Source organism: Danaus plexippus, chromosome 2 (assembly GCF_018135715.1).
Source record: "Danaus plexippus chromosome 2, MEX_DaPlex, whole genome shotgun sequence".
NCBI classification, from domain to species: domain Eukaryota; kingdom Metazoa; phylum Arthropoda; class Insecta; order Lepidoptera; family Nymphalidae; genus Danaus; species Danaus plexippus.
The window spans coordinates 5,970,381-5,985,558 of NC_083537.1; the positions used below are offsets into that span (position 1 = coordinate 5,970,381).

The following is a 15,178-nucleotide window of genomic DNA, read 5'->3' on the forward strand; positions in this document are numbered from 1 at the left end:
CCAGACCAGCGTTAACATTCTAGTAGTTACTGTAATATTCTGTTTAATTTATAAATGTAATTAATGTTAGAAAAGAAAGCGTTAATTGTATGAAATAATAAAACCAAATATTTTTATTTCAAAGTTTTATTTGACACAATATTTTACGCAATCCATTTTGACACCAAACTGTAACAAAATGTATAACATAACTCTATTAAAACAATAATCTTTTAAAACACGAATTTATACGTTATATTTTTAAATTGCTTTAAACAATTATATATAACAATAATACAAATAATTGTAATTTAAGTAAGACATGGTAATAACAACGAAACGATATACAATTCCTTTAAGGAAACTTGTCCGATCCACTCCTTGCATAGATTTACATTTCAAAACTATTTTAATGAAGTTGTTGCAAAGGTAAAAATTGTTAGTAACGTTAATATAAAGTTATATTCTAAACAGTCATAGCAATATGATAAATGCAAATAACATATTATTTTAATCAATTCCACAAACCATCGAAATAAAATTTTATTTTTTTAAAAACAGTAAAAGATTTTATCAATCAACTTTATATTTCACATTTTGTCACAACGTGGCTAACAATGCATTTACTACACTTATTCAATTTCCATTATTTTAATCGTCAATTCCTGGGAAGATAATTTGGACGAGCACACTTTTTTTTTTTATGTTAGCAAACTTATAACAGTTGTAAAAGTTTGAATGAAGAAGGGAATATGCATGAATTTAAGTTTAAAAAAAATAATCCAACTATTTACGGAACCTCATGGTTTGCGTATAAAAACTGCGTAAATATTTTTAGTACTACTATTATATTATAGCTAACACAACCTAAGGATTCCAATAATTCCAATATTTGTTTTTTTTTTTAATTAATTACTTGTTTTTATTACAGCGGTTGTAATTGAGTTATATATTTGATAAAATAAAAAGTATTAATTATGTTTCGACGCTTTACTTTGACTTTTAGTTGAAAAGTTTATTTTATCCACCTTATTTCCTAAAATAGGTTGAGCCTTAAGTTTTGCTAAGACAAACTAACTGAAAAATTATTTAATGGATAGTTTTTTTAATAGCTTTTATATTTTATTACTGTTATAATATATAAGTGAACTTAAATAAAAGATGATAATAGCAATTAGTACTTTAAACATTCATTCATATTCCCCGTTGAATTTATTTATAGTTGATATTAAACAGGGACGTGTATATTTATTTTGTTACATAAACTTATATCAAATAAATAGGAATGACTGACACGCAGATATTTACCCTGTCTACCTCAAAAATTTAACAGAATTTAACATTGAAATCATAAAGAGGTTAAAGCTGTGACGCACTAGTACTCGTCCCACGTCATTGTAATTTACTGTATTTTACTTAATATATCAAAAACTACACAGAAATAACAAATAAAAAATTTTTAAAACTTTACAAACGATTGCAACTCACCCAATGTCATTTATCTTACGTCACCTGAAACACTTTATTTAATTATAATACACCTAATATTTGTTAAGTCTTTTCACACTATGTTATTGTTATATTCACATACATTAATATATGACCAGACTTCCGATACAATCTACGATTCTTCCGATTATCATCTTTATATGAATCGTAAAATAATTCATAAGAGATAAGACACAATTTTGCCAATTAATTGTGGTTATTAGTATCCTGGGTGATTTTTCCCAACCAAGAAATTCATCGCAATGCTATAATTTAGTCTTAACTCCTAAAATTATTGTTACAATCTCAAGACGACTTTGTGAAAAATGCTGACATATTTATTTACCTACATATTTACAACCATATTTAACATATGTATGTAAGAATTCACACCCTTTTTACGAACATTATTTTTTGTATACAGTATGTACATGTTTATAAGTATTATTATGGATTGATAATATGGCAATATTTATTTACAACTATTAAAAACTCACAACTTTGTTCGTGTATTCACCACAACCTCTATATTATCCGAGTTTCGCAAATCTCATACAGATATTTCTTGTATTTGAACTCTTTTTTTCATAATGCCAGGAGGCGCGGGCACTGTTGCAGCAGGAGGGACTCTTAAAATACCTGAACCTCCGACAGCCCCCGTTTCGGAATCCTCATTTATATCAGATGTGTTCAAGGAATTATCTATGGGACCAAACTTCACTTGAGTAGAACTATCTACTACACGAGGTTCAAAAGTACTTGTTCTTCCAACGGGTTCCGAAGTACGTCCTTCTACTCTTTGTATGTCTGGTTTCTGAGTATCAATACAAACAACACTACCTGCTTCAATTGCGCTGCCAACGCTGACATCAGGCAAAGAGCTTCGGGCAGCTCTATGTTTTTCTTCGTAGCAACTGTACTCTCCAAATGTTGGCTCTCCACAGTCCGACAAAGTTCTCAAATCAAACTTAGAGCCCGACCCACGTGGGACATGAGCGGATTTACACTCAAAGCCAAATCCTTTGCCGTCGAATGCGCGAACTTCGTAGTCCAATTTTCCGTCATAATTATCAGAGGATGAGGAACTCCCGGCCTCGGCTAAGTCATCTTTGCAGCGCCGAGGCCGGGATCCTCTTTGATGATAAATACCAGCAAAAATGAGAACGTTAAGAAGTAACAAGAAGCAACCAACGGCAATTGTAACCGTCAACGCAGCAGTATAAGATTGGTAGTGCGATGAAGCTAGTCGACGAAGTAAGGCATCGTCAGATTGAACTGGTGTAGTTGTTGTGTTTGGTGGACATTCAGTTGAAAGAACAGGAGGTGCTGGTGAGGGTTTTGCTGAAGCACGGGGAGGAAGGGTACTTCGACCTGAATCTCCTCGAACATTTCCGTTATCAATATCCACAACATGTGGTACATGCGCTCGTGCTAATGATTGAGTTCTTACAGCTCCTATTGTACAAAAAAATAAATAATGTCTTTGCCAAATAATTCTGATTTTCAAAACAGAAAAAGGTATGTTAAGATCTATTTAAAATGTATATTCTTTACATTAACATAATTTGAAAATAAATATATATTACCTTCATAATAATTTGCATTATCATCTTGAAAATGATGATGCCTCATAGCTGCATCAGGTAATTCAGATCCAGGGCGATGCAATTGTGGAATAAGGGATAACCAAAGCGACATTTTGTGCCCACGGTAGTGACTCTTCATCTCAGACTTGCTACCTGATACCGAAATTGTATGACATAAGTAGAATAAGTGTACATTTTTATTCTGATATAGAAATTGTATGAATTAACATTTTTGATGATAATATTAATAAGAAAAGTATAAATACAAAAAAGAGATGCAGGAATCAGTAGACGATTTTATACAGGTTGCATACAAGTTTTACAATAAAAAACTATTATATTTGAAATAATATCTTATGAATAAGAGACATACTTATTTCCATGTAAAGTTGGTTAATGGTATCATAGGTATCCCAGTAGGGAGTCTGGTCTGCTTCTAGATGGGGAGTTTCCCCCAATACTGGACTGGGTGGAGGCGTAGCAGACGGATCGTTTGGATTGCTGTCATGCAAATTGTCTTTTTATAATATACACCACAAAATAATTATTTCAGTTATAAATATGTACATTTATTCTTCAACAGTATTCAGATATTTTAAAGTTGCTAATCAACAGTGTTATTAAAAGTCCATTTTAAGAAACTTGATTAATACAGTTAAGCAACTTCGATTTATCCATTATTATTGAGATTCAAAATTTTTTAAAGTACTCTATAAACTAGAAGTCATTTTAAATACTTTACAAAAATAAATCGTATTTTCTTATTAATTAACAAGTGAGCTGCATTCACTTTTACGCAAATAAAGTAAAACGCAATCGTATGGACATCCTCTGAGTTGGAAATATTCTCTACATATAAATATAGTTTTAATTTAAATTCTTTCCACCCTATCCGCCCAGGTTCATAATGGATTATTTAAATTACTGTCACAGCTTCTCGTTAAATAAATGGACGTGTTTTATCTTACTCGGTTAATTAATATATCCCTTTTATATAATTTAAGTAAAACTAAAAGAAAATATATCTTTAAAGACACTTATCGCTTATATAATTCACTGAGATATTAATAAATAGTATATTAGCTAAATTATTTAAACCAAAAAAATACATTTTAGAATTATCTTACCCATATTTGACAAAATTTGCTAGGTAGTGCATACAAAGTTTGGAGACCCTTTGTTCGACTGGCGTGAAATTCTGCTGATGATGCGTTAGAGATAATGGAAGTCCAAGAAAGTACGGCAAGTCCTCGCCGTGGACAGATCCAGGTCGCTGTTTATGGATATATACATATATATGTTAACAAAATTAAATTAATAATATTCATTATATTTAAATTATTCTCGGCCTTTCTTTTTTATATATAAAAGGACTACAACGATTTAACTGATGGTAACAGGCTATAGAAGACAATATATCGTCCATATATCTGTTCTTCCAGATATGTTTTGTTCTAGCAAATATATGTACGGTAAGAGAAGAAATAATAGAATCGAAGTAAAAAGATAAACGAAATTATTTTGGTTTATACTTAGATACTAAACGTTTTAGCATAAAGAATTTAAATGCAGGAACTAGTTATATGTACTAGGTCTTAGAAAGTATTTAAACACACATTATTACGTATAAACTCACATGGTCGCCACATTTTCAGCCACCAAGTTCCACCTAGCTAGCTATTTTCGTAAAATCTCTTAAATTCAAGCTTACAGTAAATAGTCTCCGCTAAAACCACACGAGCCAAAACCGATTTTATTCAAAAACCTGCAGTTTATTTTCAAATATCAGATGTTATTTTCGACGATATTAAAAATATACTTTTAAATATGTGTTATTTTAGAAAAATGGTATTATAATATACGAAGTCATGTTTTTTTGTTTCTTTAAATATGTTCCTCACTAAAATAAAATAATTATTTTATAAAATTAATTTAACTAATTATGACAATAAAGTGTAGGTATGTATTTTAATAGAAACTGTTTGAAATCTAGATCGTATAACGAACTTTGTACCAATATAATTTCTATACAAAATTTTCAAGTTATGAGGTTATTAACGACTGTTTCTTTTTATCTGCTTATAACAAACAAAACAAAAAATTATCAAGTAATCGAGGTGTTTCTCAATTTGTAAGAAAATTTTGAACATAACTTTGCATAAGATAATTTAATTATTAGAGTACACAAATAAATAAAATACATGAGACAAAATATTGAGGTTTTATTGAGGCCACACATACCTGAGGGTAGTCTTTATCTTGGGACAGATGATGGAAATGCGTGAAATATGTAACACCGCCACGCAGAGCATGAAGATATCCGAGTCTGATCAAAGGAGCGGCCGTTCTTCCATCGCTCAGTACCTTTCATCAAATATATATATAACTTATCGGTTCAAAAGCATCAAATATGTTCCTTTGGTCTAAGTAATGTGTATGTGTTATTAAAGACAAAAAATGCGGGAAAAAAAATTCAATTATAAATGCATTAATAAATAAATAATTTTTTTTATAATAAATTTTATTAACTTGCTCATTAACCTTGCAAATTATCTTTCAACCTTATCTTTGAGACAAAAGAAAAATATTTTGAAAGACCTATAAAGAAATTATTATCATAAAAGCTTTTAATTCCTTATTTTGTTATTCAAATTATATTCAATATTTATGTTGCAAATGGAAGAATAAATTGATCAGTAGTCCGCGTATACGGTTTGTTAATTCAATTTAACAAGTATAGAAATAAATGTCCAATTACTCTCCATTGGTCTAAATGGGTAAAATTAAGTAAGTCTCTCCGGCGACCGAGTACGTGTATTTGTTTCCGTGTTCGATTTCCGAGATGAAATACGATTAATACGGGTTTTGATATTGTTTCCGAATTCCATGTGCAGAAAGATTATTTATTATTGTGTTACGGTAACAGGTCATTTTTTATTCATGCGCTGAATATAAAACTCGACATACCTCATCAAAAAAAAAAGGATATATAAATTCATAAACTCATTCGTAATTTTGTGTCTAAAACTTTCTCAGTAGAGTTTAAAATAAAGCGGGTAAATGAATTTCAGCTGTACTTGTATAAACATAAAGATCCGACTTTCTTTATACATGCGAAATTCAACATGTAAATCAATTATAAAATACATTTTAAATGCTGTTGTTTTAATTGATAACAAATTTTTTTTTATGTAAAATATATACAGTAATCAACTATTGACTGATTCAAATAATAATAATCGGCATTGAATTATCATAATAAAATTAACGATTGTGTGTTTTAGTCCGTTATATTTTCCCGTTTTAAATTTTATTAACTCATTCAAAGCGCATTTGTATAATACTTACTAGTTTTGGTATTAAATCAACTATTAATATTTATGTTATAGCGCATTAGCGCTACTTTATTCCATCAGGAATTGGTCTGCCTATTTACATATTTGTTTTTTAGTTTTAAGAATATCAATACATATAGTACTATAATCAATACAGATTTTTTTATTGGCCTAATTGTTTTTAAGAATAAAATTTATTTATGTTTAAAAATACAATTTATAAATTGTAAATGTATGCATGTGAAGATTAATAACAGCAGTAATGATGTGGTAAATTTTGTCCAAAATCAAATCTTTTCTGAGAAAGTGTTTCAGTTTGTCAACTTCTCGCCAGCTTCCTTTGTGTATTACAACGATTGGTGACTTGTGACACCACTGGAAGCTTATTATTTGTATCCGACATATATAAATATTACTATTTGTATCCGACTTTGTCACTTATGAACGCAAAAAAATCCATCCGTTTAGATAATAATCCTTCTACGAAACCTTATTACAAAGCTTATAAATAAACAATTGTTTTGGCTAACAGCCAAATGCAATAAATCTTATTCAATTTTAATAACTTCTTGTCTTTTCTGTAAGAACAAAATTTTTAAAGAGCTTAAGAGAGACTCAGTTCATTAATCACTACGTCGCCTAGGGTCACGTAGAGAGAATCGAGCTTTTCCTTACGCCCTTATCACAACGAGAACAAAGGAATGACCGTTAAAAATGGAGCGAGTTGATATAAAAGGCGTATTCTTGGAGAATAACTTATAAAGTATAGTATAATAGTATTCTAAATAAATTGTCTAAACGTGTTGTTTGTAATAAGAACCATTTAAAATATTAATAACACATTTATTTACTTGAAACTTTTATTAATACTTAAAATATTTTTTTGTTTAACAATAGCGTTAATGTTCAAATATTGATAAACATAATTTGAGTAAATTATAATTATTCGTATTATTAAATCAGTATTGTTTTACTTTTTGTTATAACTATGATAAACAAATACATACGTCATTCACTGCATGGGATTCTGTAACATTATTTTTATTCAGCATGTGCTAATTAAGAGTTCGATAAGTCAATAAAAGTGTGTTACCTAATTTGAAGCAAAACTTTAGGGGTAAATTCTTTCGAAATAAATGAAGTTTACCTCGAGTGTTGCGTCTCGCACACTAAGCGGATTCTGGATGGGTTTGTCCCAGTCCGTGTACTCGTTCTTTAGGGTGGAATAAATCTCATTGAGGTGGTAGTAGTAGGCGTTGCGGACGAAGGTGCGCAGAATGCGGTCCCGTCGGCTTTCGTTGAAGCCAAACTCTAAGTCTTGAGCATTGAATTCCAAGTAAGACTCTGCAAGTAATGGCATGTCATTCATTCATTTGCATAAATTTACGAGTCGCAAAGGCATTCATATTTAATTAAGTGGGAAGTTTATTAAATTTTAACTCTATTGTTGAGAAATGTTGAAAATAAAATATTAGCATTTTAATATGTAGTGAGATAACATTGCTTTTATACTTTAAAATGTAAGGAATACCTATTTTACTTTAGAATTTAGTAATACGACTTGTGTTTGTGTCTTTATTTTTCGTCTCTTATTTCAAGCACATTGCAGCATTTTAATTAAGGATTTATTGCGGATAATTTAATTTTGAATCCTATATTTTACATCGGGCAATTACAAATCAAAACTCAGTTGTGAAAAGTAGTAAATACCTGTTGTTGTGAGTCCAAACATTAATTCTCTATGAGGGAAGTCAGCTAGCTCGTGTCCTGCGGCGTTTGCCACAGCGGCCGCCCCTGCTCCTAAACGAGAGCTATCCGACGGTGGAGGAGCCTTCAGAAAAATGTATAAATATTATTAACTCATCTACTCAAATAAGATTGCTAAAGTGATAAAATCCGTGATATTCCGAAAGAACTCTGCCCGTAGGGAAACATGTTTATAATAAGTAATATTACTTTACTTCAATCACCATTTTCGAATAACTGCAATGTAATTGAATACTATAAAGTTTATATACATTTATTATTATAATGTTGTCTTCACTTTTATCCTTTCATTTCTATAACTATAAAATCTAAATAACGACGTAAAGTATTATGAATAAATCTATTTTACAATAAGTAGGAGCCAATCTTAGCAAAATACCACTTTAATATAAAACAAAGATATTGATTTACTTGTATGACTAAACTCTAAACTTCAAAACTTACCGAGGATGGAAATACAATAACAGTGCCATCAACAAATGGAGCGAATCCAGGTAGGAAACGTGGCGGATCCAGTCTTACTGCAAGAAGTTCAGAGAGCGGTTTGTTACGTAGGCACGGTGCCAGGTCATCCTCTAACAAATCCCCGTGGCAGCCAGTCTGCTCTGCAACCTAGTAAATATAAAAAACCTAAATTTGCTAACATTTTAAGTATTTAACTTGGTATAGTATAAAATGAACCGCCAATGTTACAATCTACTTATTAAAGTAATAATTAAAATTGTGAAGATTGTTTTAACACTAAAACAAACACTTAATATGCTTTGAGTAAAGAGCTGTGTACCTTTCTTTTTATCGTGAGAGGTTCCCTCTGTAACGCCCATGAACTAAGCCCCGACCCGCTTAACAAGATGACGCGCTTCAGTAGTTCTGAAACAGATAACCTAATTTAATTTTGTTATTTCCGAGAGGGATCAACTGGCAAATGAAATTACCAAAAAAAATCGTAGTTAAGAATCACTCCACTGCAAGAATTGTAAGGGCTCGTTATTATATATATTACGTTTCTTTGACACCTAATATGATATTAGTGAACATTAATGTCATTTTCTCGTGCATGCACCCCTTATAATTACATTAAATGACAAAGGATTTGTACTAAACTTTGACACGAAAGTAAAATAAAATGTGCAATAGATTTAATTACCAACAATAGCTTGCCCATGGATCATTCTTAATGGTGCTATTTGTGGGGACCGGGGTCACCGCAATGAAAATTACAGAAATGGCAAAACCCAATATTATTTCACTTTTAAATTTTAAAAATTGCAATATCGAAACTGTTTAAGAAGTTTGTTATACACTATTCTATTTATATTATAATTTTTTAATAAATCAAAATTTAAGGAAGAAGGTACCTCTAGCAACCGGTGACACAGCAAGAAAATTGGCGAGTGCTGCACCAGTACCATGTCCCATTAATGTGACCTGTTCGGGATTTCCGCCAAATGCTGGAAGATTTTCCCGCAACCAATGTAATCCCGCTACTAGGTCCATTAGCCCAAAATTACCTTGCGCCGAACCTTTAGCTCCAGTCTTGAGAAAACCTTGTATGTAAAAATATATATTTTAATCGGGATTAACAAACTTGAATTTTTTACTGTTTGACTGAATTATAAAAATATCAGTATATATTATAATGCTCAGTGAGAGTGGTTGTTATATACCAAAATATTATACAACTCAACAAAACATGATTTATATATTAAGGTATAGAAATTTTCAATGTGTAACTACCTGAAAAATCAAATTTAACTTGTTTGATAATAAATGACAGCAACTGAATTCACGGAAATAACATTTGCTATATCATCATTAGTTATTTCTCTCAAATGTAAAGTTAATTACTGAAAGTCTTTCATAGAACTTGGACTTTCTGGGCACAATGCATAGAAAATTATTTAAATATAATAGCAAGTTATCTCGTAATTGATGGCGGGAGTGTTGACATATTACATCGTGTGCGGATAATTTACACCGAATGCGTCAATTTGTGGGCGACACCATCCACCCGTTACGACACGCCCAGGGATCTGTTATCTCTGACTACTATCTGACGGCCTATTTCCATATTAATTGATGACAATGATTTTGTCCCGGCTCATACCCTTTCTCCATAAATTTATCCTTTGGGTACATAATTATCGTTTTAAGATATCGTATTAAGACTTTCAAGTGGCTTACCTCATATTTATTAAACACATTTTCTATGATTTAATACATTTGAAAGAACAATAAAGATTTTTAAAGTGATTTGAAGTTTTTATAAATTTATATTATTCATCCCTGAAACTCTTTTCTTACGTTCAGTGGTTACTAATAAAAGGAAACCGACATTCACTGAATATTATTTATAATGTAACTAAAATACCTCTCATTAAAATATTAATGATCTATTGAAAAGTACAAGCATATATTAAAACTTTTACATTTACTTACCTAATACCCCCAATCTAAAGTTAATTGTAACTACAATGATGTTCCCGTTCGCCGCGAGAGTAGTGCCGTCATAAGCATTGCCGGAGCTCCACTCATACGACTCGCCATGAACAAATACAAGACAAGGGAGGCTGGAGCCTTCACTCATTTCTTCTATACCTGCATATCAAAAATATTTTTGCTATTTACTTTAATATTTACTTAATTATACAGCAAATGTTTCAGCGGTCACTTTGTATTAAAATTTTGTTTACTAAACCCTGTTTAAGCGACGGCTTAAAACTATGCAACAATTTTATTAATGTATTCGCCGCCGTTAGATGTAATAATTGCCTCTGGCTAATCTTATACAACTCAATCGATCAGATAAAAATATTAAATTCAATTTTTTACAATTAGATTTATTAAATTTCATATATAACTGTAATTCTTTTTATATTTTATTATAACGTAAAAGAAAATAGAGAACATTTTCAGAAAGTAAAAACTTTAATGTTAAATAAACAATTGTAGAAAATATTATTTAGTATAAATCTATCATTTTTCTGTAAATATGACTATTATATATATATAAATTAATTTGAATATACATAATGGCTTTATTTTTGTCCGCTTGCTAGGTTCATATGTAGTTTTTGAATGCCTTAGCCTCACTTCCGCACTGCTTGCAGGGGGCAATAAGCACTGCAATGCACTACGGAATTGAAGCCTCGACACTCTCGAAGAAATCCCCCTATGTGGCTCATGTCCGGAATGCTTCTTGATCCAACAATGTTTTCGTTTCTCTTGAATATTGTATTGCAATTTATTCGAAGTTTATTCTTAAATATAGCATCTTATAAGCTAACAAATAAAACTAGCGTAAATGTAACAAATCTTTGTTAAATTTCTTTGAATAATCATTAAAAAAAAATGATATATTAAAAGTTTCTATTGTTTACGTAACAGTAACTTTCCTTATTTAGGGTATCCACTTTACACATAATTTTGATGTCTAAACAAAAGAAATATAAATCTGAGAGTAAAGCAATAATTAGCATAACAAGGTTACAGAAAAAAGTGCTACCATTTTATAAATTGCTTTTTCTTTTTTAAGATCCTTAATACACCTATTACTGTAAGAGACAGAAAAACCTCGATTCGCCTTAAAACTACTTCAAGCTGGGAGGCTAAAGATTAGATTGCATAATCATTGACCTGGCAATGCAAGACACTGAGAAAATGTACCTCATATAGAACTATTTCTATAAAAAAATCAAATGAGAACAACTTCAATGTAAATATAAAATGTTTGAGAACCTTAAATAAAGGCTACACTTATATTTTCATATAGAAAATGCATTGTCAGGTATATTACTGCATATTTATTTGAGATTTATTTATTTTGTACCCTGCTATGTGATATTATTCGTTCGTCAAGATCATTATTTATAATTAAATGAAAAAGTTTAATAAGAAATGAATGAAATTGGGATTTAAAATATATTTAAATTAAATAACTATATAAAAACATACAAAAATATTGTAATATTACAGTACAAAATTATTTACTTACATACTAATGTAATGTAAGCTATGTACTAAAGGCCTTCGTTGTTCTCATACGTCAGCATCATACGTAATTTGTACCCGTCTCCCTTAGGTGACAATATCATTAAAATAGTTCAAATTTCACCGGAGTATATTGTTATTTGTAGAATTTAGGTTGTAGAATATTTCAATAAATCGCGAACGCCATTAAAATTGTACATGTTTTAAAAGCGGTTTATTTAATGGACAGTGAATTTGCGGTGGAACGGTTTGAATAAAAAATTAAAACTGTATAAAGGGCACTGAGAATTTACTCCGAATCACCATCGTAACAGAAACAGCTCCATTACAAAATGATTGTTTCATTATGAACGTATTCTCATCATATAAAATTCAATGGTCCGGTGGATTGGTTAACTGTTTAATTTTATTGTTAACAAATGGAAAAGCGTTTTAATAAGCATTTTAAACGAAATACGGTTCCGGAATTTATCATATTAATGTGTATATTTTTTAAATGAAATAATATTGTAAAATTCATATGTTTCTTTAATTCTATAAGACTTGGTAAGCTGAATCAAAATTAATAATAAATGTTACATTTGCAATTAAGCTTTATATTATACTAAAATTGATAAAATAAACTGGCATGATGCTAAAAGAGTATTAAAACTTGTGAAAATTTGTTTGCATTTCCTTATTTCAGCTACTAACGATAGATGAGACATAATAAATGTATTAATTCATATAATTAATAAATGGTCGGTAATGTTATTAACTTATTTAAAATTAAATTACATATTGTAAAGCAATAATTATTTTGACAATACAATTTTTATTAAAACAGCGAGAAAATCTATATTCAGTGCAATAAACCTTTCCTTCTTATTTGCTTACAGACCTTATAATATTATAGTATATAAAATTTTTTTAGAAGTACCGGATTAATATCATATTATTTTAAATAGTTTCTGCACTTACCTATCACAGGTACGTAGAGGTTAACGTAAAGACAGTCTTCGCTTTGATTGACAAGCATGGGTAGCAGTCTTTCGAGCTGTCGAATACGGGCCCGAGGGTGAACCAGCAGTGCCTCGTCACGTGGCGCGGCGGCTGGAGGCACTTGAGGACATGCTGGTCCCGCGGCGTCTGCCAGGCGCGTCGTACGCCACTGCGATGGCGTCACAGGCGGCATGTATCTGCCATATTTTACTTATAAGTGTTTGCTCGTACTATTCTCACATACACTTTACTATAATATAGAATTGTTTTATATATTGTGAGAAATTACTTTCACAAAACACTATTGCTCTAATATCACATCAAATAATTTAAATTTTATTGTATAAGCTGTTATATTGCATTGAATAAAATTGTACTGAAAATAATTTTACACAAAAAAAAAATCGAAAGTAAAATTCATCCGCAGGAGTAAAATTTTAACTAAACATACCCGAGATAATACATCCTAGACTTTCTTCTAACTAGTGTGAGTGATATGATGATTAAAATTAATATGTATGTACATGGAAAGAAATCATCAATTATAAAAATAACGGAAATATATACTTTCTTTTACCTTAGACTTCCGAGTGGTGGGGTCGCGTAGGGTACCCCTAGGTAAGCTTCAACTTGCGGATGCGAGTGTACCACAATTCCCCTCAGAGGACCGTATTTGGTACGTATAACCCTAGTGCTATACTTATGGGTCGAGAGAGCAGCAGCGTAGCAGAGTAGCCACGCGTAGAGCGCGGCATGCTCCGCGCGCATTACGCGCGGGGCCCGAGGTAGGCGCGGGGAGGCGCGCCGCCGGCTACGCGCGCGCTCCCGCACATCACGCGGCTAGCCCGCGCCACTCCATACACGCGTGAAGCCGAACACCTCGCCAGTTCATCTTGACGCAATTTTTTCTCTTGCTCGACGCCACTGTTAAGTTAAATTTCACTATACTAACTTCCGCATTCTCTTTAAACACTTCAGTGTTCATATGTATGAATTCAATTCTTAGAAATAAATATTTGATATAGTATAATCAAAGCTTTGCGATGATTACCGAAACAAGAAGTACTGTGTCACAAGATAGACGAGAAAGCACAAAAGTTAAATTCTGGTTAACTCAATATCCCAATTTTTAACTTTGAAACTGTGGCCAAGGAATATTTGTGTTATTTCAAAAAGGGAAAAGGATGCATTTAAATTATATTTCATCAAGATTTAATAAACGGCATTCTATTTAAGATCCCGATATATATTTTGAAAAGTTAAAGTCAAGGTGGAGAGATTCTATTTGTTGGCGAAACGACTTTTTCGTGTATTGTGTTTAATTTCCTGAGATTGACATTACCCTCTTCCGAGATTAACTAAACTCTAAAATTAAAATGCTCTACCATGGTGCCTCTTTCCAACTATATTTGATCCCAGCTGGTCTGATTGGTGCCCCTCCACAACCATATCACATCGTCGTAAATAAAAAAACTCGGTAAAATTAGATCGTTCAAGTCCATAAAATTTATATATTTGATAAATTGTCATAAAAACGAAAAGAATAAAATTATACGGGAGAGTATTTGAAGACATGTATCTATGGTGAATTTATGGCACAAAAAAGTTTACGATTCTAATTGCTATTTAAAATTAATATTGGTTTAATATTTTAGTACTATCTGTTAATTATTCATAGAATTTTTTGACTTATTTTTTAATCATGATGGTCATATTTTGTGTTTTTTTATTAATAGTTCTAAAAAAAATCTGTATATGATTTTCTTAGTAACTTAATTCCTTTATTTAAATTTAATTTATTACTCATTAATTGCTTTTAAAACAAAATAATATCTTATGAGGTTTAATTTGTCAAAAGTTCGTGCACGATTATCTCTAAGAATTGGTTACTGCATATTATCTTCTCCATGGTTACGATTCATATTTTTAAATCGTATTTCAGGGACGTCTATTTCTTTACTTAACAAAGAAATATTTCTTACCCATGTCATGTTTTGATGGCGATGTGATAAAGCTTGTACTCAATAATCATCGATTTAATCTGTAACAAAT

General features: G+C 30.9%; 1 protein-coding gene across 1 annotated transcript; it reads right to left on the reverse strand.

The window, feature by feature from the left end:
- Window positions 1-216: 216 nt before the first annotated feature.
- Window positions 217-14,007, reverse strand: LOC116779598 (neuroligin-1-like). Its single transcript, XM_032673965.2, has 13 exons — window positions 13,704-14,007; window positions 13,106-13,323; window positions 10,595-10,753; window positions 9,514-9,702; window positions 8,940-9,025; window positions 8,600-8,767; window positions 8,099-8,219; window positions 7,536-7,732; window positions 5,295-5,417; window positions 4,181-4,326; window positions 3,427-3,554; window positions 3,054-3,206; window positions 217-2,922 (listed from the first exon to the last, which is right to left on the reverse strand). The coding sequence occupies exons 1-13, from the start codon at window positions 13,892-13,894 to the stop codon at window positions 2,018-2,020; spliced, it is 2,784 nt and encodes a 927-aa protein (XP_032529856.2). The 5' UTR covers window positions 13,895-14,007; the 3' UTR covers window positions 217-2,017.
- Window positions 14,008-15,178: the final 1,171 nt, after the last annotated feature.